Source organism: Hemibagrus wyckioides, linkage group LG29 (genome assembly GCF_019097595.1).
Source record: "Hemibagrus wyckioides isolate EC202008001 linkage group LG29, SWU_Hwy_1.0, whole genome shotgun sequence".
NCBI lineage: Eukaryota > Metazoa > Chordata > Actinopteri > Siluriformes > Bagridae > Hemibagrus > Hemibagrus wyckioides.
Genome location: NC_080738.1, coordinates 11,430,388 through 11,438,381, shown reverse-complemented (window position 1 = coordinate 11,438,381; position 7,994 = coordinate 11,430,388). Strand labels below are relative to the sequence as shown.

General features: G+C 37.0%; 1 protein-coding gene across 1 annotated transcript; it reads right to left on the bottom strand.

Moving 5' to 3' along the window:
* Positions 1-2,938: 2,938 nt before the first annotated feature.
* On the bottom strand, positions 2,939-6,140 carry LOC131348966 (apolipoprotein L3-like). Its single transcript, XM_058384225.1, has 7 exons — positions 6,070-6,140; positions 5,545-5,622; positions 5,302-5,386; positions 4,917-4,953; positions 4,784-4,832; positions 3,977-4,391; positions 2,939-3,800 (listed from the first exon to the last, which is right to left on the bottom strand). Exons 2-7 carry the CDS (start codon positions 5,550-5,552, stop codon positions 3,276-3,278), a joined length of 1,119 nt encoding a protein of 372 aa, XP_058240208.1. The 5' UTR covers positions 5,553-5,622; positions 6,070-6,140; the 3' UTR covers positions 2,939-3,275.
* Between the last annotated feature and the right edge of the window lie 1,854 nt (positions 6,141-7,994).

Genomic DNA, 7,994 nt, shown 5'->3' with positions numbered 1-7,994 from the left:
ACATCCCGATGGAGGTCTGGAAGTGTCTAGGAGAGGCAGCAGTGGAATTTTTAACTAGTTTGTGTAACAGGGTTTTAGAGAGTGTTAAAAAGAGGTAAAGAAGTGAGTGCAAGCAGGTTGGAATGGGTGGAGAAATGTGTTGTGACAGAAAATTATCAGCGAGAATCAAGGGGAAGGTATACAAGACAGTGGTGGGACCGGCCATGCTGTATGGTTTAGAGACAGTGTCAATGAGGAAGAGACAGGAGTCAGAGCTGGAGGTAGCAGAGCTGAATATGTTGAGGTTCTCTTTGGGATCTCTTATGTTCAGAGGAGGGACAGTGAGTATATTGGTAGGAGAATGTTGGACGTGGAGCTGCCAGGCAGGAGGCAAAGAGGTAGGCCAAAGAGGAGGTATATGGATGTAATAAATGAAGATATGAAGCTAGTGGGTGCAAGTGTTGAGGATGCAGAAGATAGGGATAGGTGGAGAGAGATGATTCGCTGTGGCGACCCCTGAAGGGAAAAGCCGAAAAAAGAAGAAGAAGAAGAAGAAGTCTGCCACATGACACAGGATAATTTGAGTTTTTGTATTTATGTTACACAGAAAATCTCACTTTTCTAGAAAGCTGCTGAATATAATTCTACTCAATTATATTTGTGAGTGAAATGTAACTAGCATACTCATTTAATAAATTCTTAAACTTCATCAATCACATAGTAAATAGGAATAACAGTAATATATCATAGATGCAAAAAAAATGTACTTCTAACATGTCAGCATGGGCATCCTGACTGGTCTGCAGCTATGCAGCCCCATATGCAACAAAATGCGATGCACTGTGTATTCTGACACCTTTCTATCAGAACCAGCATTAACTTCTTCAGCAATTTGAGCAACAATAGCCCATCTGTTGGATCAGACCACATGGGCCTACGCTCCCCACATGCATCAATGAGCCTTGGCGGCTATCGCAGCTTCAACTCTTCTGGGAAGGCTTTCAATTGAATTGAATTGAATTGAATTGAATTCAATTTATTTGAATAGTGCTTTTAACAATGGACACTGTCTCAAAGCAGCTTAGAAGTATAGAAACATATACTAGAGGGAAAAGGAAAAAAAACACAAGGTTCCACATGGTTTAAGAGTGTGTTTATGGGAATTTTTGACCGTTCTCTAGAAGCACATTTGTAGCCAAAAGCACCTACAGTGTGCAAGTGAGATTTAGAAATCGACCTTGGACCAGTGTAACAAAGTGGTCTGGTGTAATGAACCACTTTTTCTTTTACCTCATGTGGATGGTTGGTTAAGCATGAGTCACTTATGTGATGAGATGGTACCAGGATACAGTATGGGAAGAAGCAAGTTTGAGGCTCAGGGTAATGTTCTGGTGGGAAGCCTTGGGTCTTGGCATTCATGTGGATGCTACTTTGAAATGTACCACCTACTTAAACATTGTTGCAGACAAGTAAACCCCTTTTTGGCAACAGTATTCCCTAATGCAGGATAATGCACCCTGCCATAAAAAAATATACAGGAATGGTTTGATGAACATGACAGAGAGATTAAGGTATTGAATTGAACTCCAAATTCATGAGATCTCAATCCAATCACGCATCTGTGAGATGGACCAACATGTCTGTTGCTATGGGCCAGAGATTTTTTGGTGGGACAATTAGGACCTTCACAATATTTGGTAAGTGGTTTTAATGTTATGGCTGATTGTTTGTGTATGTGTGTGTGCATGCAGGGTGTAAAAATACCTAACGCAGGGAGTATACACGAAACATAAAGATTATGGGCAGGACTATGGCAGGCAAAGCAACAAACAGGCGTGACTTCAACAGAAGTATGACAATGAGGTATGCCGAAATCAGAATTTAAGTAGTAAAAGTAATATATTCATACTTTACTGATGGGTCAGTAATCACTGCAATGAGAAAATGCATATCCCTGCACAAAAATATACAATAATAAATATACTTTCAATTATGTGCCTGCTTTAGGAGAGATTTAATAGGAATATAATTTGATAGGTATTTTTTAAATAGTTATGACAATTTTCAGCTTTAATGGTTATGAGCTTTTGATTTTCTAACAATGACACACAGTAACAGTAATAGGACAAAACAGTGATAAGATCTTTGAACTACCGGTATATGCAAATGCTTTTTATCTTAGCAGAAAATTGCCCCCTAAAAAATTAGATGGAGAAATTAGACAACACAATAATATTCATTATCAGTGGCACATGTTTAATGTTCTAATAATTTACATCAGCATAAGGAAAATCCTGAAAAGGCACTATAGATTATAAAAGAATAACAGTGTTTTTTAATGTAATTTTAAAGAAGCCATGATTATGAGTAAGGTACGATATAAAATAAACATTATTATTATTATTATTATTATTATTATTATCATCTTTTCAAGCATATGAAATTAAATGGACATTAAATGGAGTTTTGGCTTTCATTAAGAAATGGTCCAGACCCTCTGCTCACAGAATGTTTTCTCTGTCTTTTTGTTTATTCTATCTAAATTATGTGCACAAATCAAGCAGTTTTTGAAGTACCCAAACCAACTCGTCTGGTACCAACATTCATGCTATGGTTCACACTTTTTCCCAGTTCTGATTGATGTGAACATTAACTGAAGTTCTTGACCTGTATCTGCATGAGTATATAAGGCTTGTGCTGGTGCTACCAAATTAGCTGATAAAAAACATAAATAAGCAGGAAAATAGGTGTTCCTATTAAAATGGACAAAACATGTATGAGTATTATTTATAGTAATACTTTCCTGTAGTATCACCAGTTACTGTTAACTATTATAGTTTACTATAAGTAGTAAAACTGGTATTCTGAAGATTTTCAAACAATCAATTTGTGCAAAACTGACCAACAGACCAACCCAGTGAACACTGCAGTATGAAATGAATTAGTTTTCTGCTTACTATGGTGAATTAAAATAATATTTAGATTTATTAAAGCTAAAATAAAAAAAGATGCCACAAATTATTATCCAATTTGAATATAATTATTATATAAAATAGAACCACAAAATGCTCCTAAGTAGAGTGTAAGGACAACACTTAATCTTTTATTAAATTACAGTGCTTTAATATTGCAAATATTAACAGCCCTAATTAAAAGAGAGAGCAGCAAACCTTTAAGTAATTCAGTGTTAACAATAAAGTTTTTCCAATATACAAGATATTTTATATCTTCTTATAATTCTCTGTGCTTTATAGTTTTCCACGTCTTCTTCCTTTCTTATACTCAATATATTAATGCTAGGAAGAATCTAAACTGCTAGATTGTCCTTTATTCTCATTATTTTTTTCACCTCTGTTCTCTTCTTCTTCTTCTTCTTCCTTATCATCGTCTTCTCCCTCCTCCTCCTCCTCCTCCTCTTCTGCATCATTCATGATGGCCTGCAGTTGTTTTTTAATCTTTTTCAGCTCAACAAGGCCGTCCAACAGCTCCTTGCACACATCCCTAATCTTGGCCGCAAACTTTGTCTTGGCTCCTTTGTGCAGATCCCTAGAGTCTCTGGCTAAAAAGAAAACATCAAGAGCCAAGAAGAGGCCGGACATAACCCCGCTGGCGATGCTGAGGACCTGAGTGGCTTTGGCGACCCCACCGGCAGTGCTGAGCACTTGTACAGTGCTTGCCAGGCTCTCAGCATTGATAAGTAAGGCCTTGCCAGCACGGCCGCCCTCTTTCATTACATGCTTTACATTCCTGTTCATTGCACGCTTGGAAATGCTGTCCATGTACTGCTGGAAGTTGTACTCTTCCAGAGTCTCCATACCTGTCTAAAAAAGACACAGGTGGGCAAAAAGAGAAAGAACTAAGAATACCTATTTGCCTGTTATTAATGGAAATAAAGTCATGAAAGCAATAATGTTGAAGCATTTGACCCTTGTGGTAAAGAACAAGTTTAATGAAGAAGCAATATTTGTACACATATCCCCATGCCATCATGTCTCACCTGCAAGAACTGTAGGCATTCTCTAATGTCCTTTATCTCCTCTTGATAGCCGAGAATGATCTGCTCTACTCTGGCCCGGTCTGTCCTCGAGTGCATTGTGTCTGTAATGTTTGCAGATGCCGATGTGAGGCCACCCGCTGTTGCAACCCCGATGCCCACCGCTGTTACAATAAGGGATGAACCAAAAGTGAAAGGTGCCAGCGCCAGTCCTGTGATGGTGGTGATGCTACCGGCTACACTGGCCACACCTCCTCCGATGCTAGCAGTCACAGTCTTTTTATGGAAGTTGTCTGCTGTGTCAGCAACTGCCAGCAACTCAACAACTCGCATATACAGTGATGCCTCTCGTTTTTTGAATAAATAAACGAAGAGGCGGGCAGCCTTGAAGACACGATCTGCAGTTGATTCTATGGCTCTGAACAAGACAGGACATTCATGTCATTTAATCGCAAAAGATTATATATAATCACACTTCAGAGATGAAGTCTACATGAAGAATAAAAGACGGTATGACTGTTGAAGAGAAATAATCAACAAACTGAACTAATTAAAATAAACAAAATGAACAAAATGGACTAATCACTTATTTTTAATGATGATTCTTTCCATAAATGTTAAATCAGAACATATTTAATTTACATATTTACAAAGGCAAAATTATTTACGATCTACTATCAGAGCTGCTGTAACGGAAATTGGTTAACAATTCAGGAGATACAGAATTGGTATATTCTGACCAATCAGATTCCAGAACTCAACAGCACCGTGGTATAACATAAAATTAACTCATTAACTTAATTGACATACTTCTCTGCATCATCATCAAAATTTGCTGTCTCGTTCCATTCATCCCAACCTAAAAAGGAAAATACAGAAAATTATCCACATACGTGTATTATCCAAATACATAAGTACAAAAAAGCCTTGACCTTTAGCATACCTTTCACATTTTTCCACCATTCCAGTAAACCTTCATCCTGAGGGCAACATACAAGCAGACCTGTCATTATGTTATTTTTTTTCAACGTTCACATAGTTTGCCTTCTCTTATTTACACTCATTGTCCACTTTAATAAGAACACATGTGCATCAGCTTATGTATACCTCTTGCAGTCAGCCAATTAGATGGCAGCAGCACCATGCATTTAAAAACATGATCATTGTTACTATGGCATACATGTTGGTGCCAGTGTCTGCTACAGTGTCAAGGGTTTACATGTAATGGTGCGACAAACAAAAAACATTCAGTGAGTGACCGTTCTATCGACAAGAATTATGTGCTGATGAAAGAGGTCAGAGGAGAATAGCCAAAGTTTGAAGCTTACAGCAATGCTATGGTAATTCAAATAACCAGGGTGAGCAGAAGAGCATCTCAGAATACACAACGTGCCAGACTTTGAAGCAGATGAGCTACAATGGAAAAACCGTACATCAGGTTCCACTCCTGGCACCCAAGAACAGAAATGTGAGGCTTCTAGTTTTATAAGTTTAATTCCACAAATGAGGAGGTGTTACTAATAAAGCTACTGTTACATAGCCAAATAACAATAATGTTTTTTTATACATACATCATCATCCTCCTGCAGAGGACTAGCTTCACTATTCGCCGGCATTTCTGTCACGGTGGGATTCCCAACGGAGTCTGTCTGTAAGTAAATAAAGTATTTTACAAATCATTTTGTACAAAAAAACTTTTTGCTAATCAAATCAGAACGGTTACATAATGAGCATATTAACTGTTAACAAACAAGATATCGAAACAATGCTAAACCCTGTTACAAATGAACTGACCTGAACTGAATGATCCAAATGTACTCAGTCAATATCAGAAAATAAGAACTAAAACTAGGTTAAGCACATACATGCATTATATCTGGAATATTGACCATTTCAAACAATGAAGTAAATGGTATAAGAAGATATTTGATATTTTACATTTTTTAAATGTAATCTGTTAAAAAGCTGTAAATTGTTCAGTCTCTAGTAGTAAGTATCAAGCGAGTAAAGGTTTATATTAGTTTTGGACCATGTTGTATGAAAATGTTGAAATCTTCCTGTTATAAATACACTTTCTATTAACTTTGGTCATTTACCTTAAAATGGTCCCATTCAAACCCGAGCATCTGAGTAGACCCGGGATCTGCGGATGTACTGGATGCTAACATTTCTTCCTGAACAAAAAAATATTTCAGATACAAATTATACAGTGACATTGTGGCCTTTGAATCAGACTCCTTTAATAAAAAATGTATATAATATTATTAGATTAGCATGTAGCATGTTAGCAAATATAATTATATCACAGTTGTTGAATTCTTGAATCTAACTGGTCAGCAGCTGTGACAGCAGTGCAGACTACACGCTTTATATTAATGCACTTGTTCTAACACACAACAATGTTTTGAATGGAATAAACAGATTTTTATTTTAAAAATATGTGCATAATGGTTGATATGTTGGTAAGGTTTTCTGTGAAGCGACCCAGAACAGCCTTTTTATTCAGCATTTTTGAAAGAAGACTAAAGTCTTAGGTCCTTGCAATTGCTAAAGGTAAGCTATGACAATACAGAGGGCTTTAAGGATTCTGGTTTCTTGGTAACCTAAGAAGGTGCAAGGAAGGGAGGAAAGAAGAGAGGCTAGTCAGGGAATGATGGAAGAGAACCAAGATTTTTCATAAAGATTGTATTGATACAAAGCTGTTCTTAACAAAATTAAAATAATAAAAAGCTGCTGTGGTATAAGAGGAATAAAACACTTGCTGTTATAGGAAAATCGATTTCAGGGTGGAAAATATACTTATCACACCACCTTGTTACTGATTGTTTTTCTATAAAGTCTTTTGACTTTATTTTACAAGATAAAAACCAAGCTGTCTGTATAACAAATAAAAATCTTAATTAAAAAACAAAAAAAAAAAAAACCCTACTTTTTGTCTACTTAAAAAATTTACATCATGCAGAAAAAAATTACATCATGCAGTTTTTACCCCCTACCTGAATTGTGGGGTTGAGCATTATGTAAATCCTTGATACACTTATATAAAACACAATCACAAGTAAACTTATCTTACCTGATTGTTTTTGTCTGTGTTTTTTGAGGAAATGAGATCGTTGTAGCTCTGAAATGAAAGGAGGCATAGAAAGAGTGAGACTGAGAGGATCATGTGCTGAAGCAGACAGATATTTCCTGCTGAGCTCTGAGAACAGATTGACAAGTGCATTGTGCTGATGCACAATCTATGTGTGTGTGTGTGTGTGTGTGTGTGTGTCTGTCTGTCTGTCTGTCCGTCTGTCTGTCTGTGCTGTACCTCTGAAGACTTTTTAAACCACTTTAATATTTTTAACATACTCTTGCCTCGTCCAGGTTTGTACAAGACTTATAAAAATCTTTAAATACTCCTAACATCAAGTGTTACATCTTCTAGCACTGCTCAACTAGTCCCACCATGTCTCAGGGTGCAATGTAGGTATATTCTGTTCTGGCACCTAGGTGGTGGAATGAACTTCCCCTAAACATCCGAACAACTGAGTGTCATCAAATGATGGGTCAAGACCAACCTCTTCCTGAAATACTTCCTGAAAACTAGCACTTATTTTTTCCTGTCAGACTCATAGTATCCTTAGTCTGCAAGCTATTGAACCAGTATTGATATATTCATTGATAGACATTTCAAAGCACTTTCGTACGTCGCTCAGCATCTGCCACATGCTGTAAATGTAAACGTAAATATGGTTTCAAAAAAGAGATCAATTCTCTTATCTGAAACCCAACAGGTCTTTACATCAGCTCTGAAACTCACTTGTTTGACTTCAGTGCTTTTATCATCTCCATCAGTGTCAATGAGGGAAGACTTACTGCCTGATTCAGGTGTAGTGGAACACTGTTGAATGTCAGACATGTACAGTTAAGAGAGATGTTAACACAGTCTGCTCCTTCACTTCTCTTTCACACTGTTTAAACCAAATACAGTACATATATGTGAGTGTGGTACCTTTGAGGATGACTTAAATGGGTTGAC

What these genes read in the sequence shown, in the direction of transcription:
- LOC131348966 (XM_058384225.1), bottom strand. An exon ending in TGAATTACCATAGCATTGCT is followed by an intron (nt 4,954 to 5,301) that starts GTAAGCTTCAAA and finishes TGTTGCCCTCAG; the next exon opens with GATGAAGGTTTACTGGAATG. An exon ending in TTTGATGATGATGCAGAGAA is followed by an intron (nt 4,392 to 4,783) that starts GTATGTCAATTA and finishes TGTCTTGTTCAG; the next exon opens with AGCCATAGAATCAACTGCAG.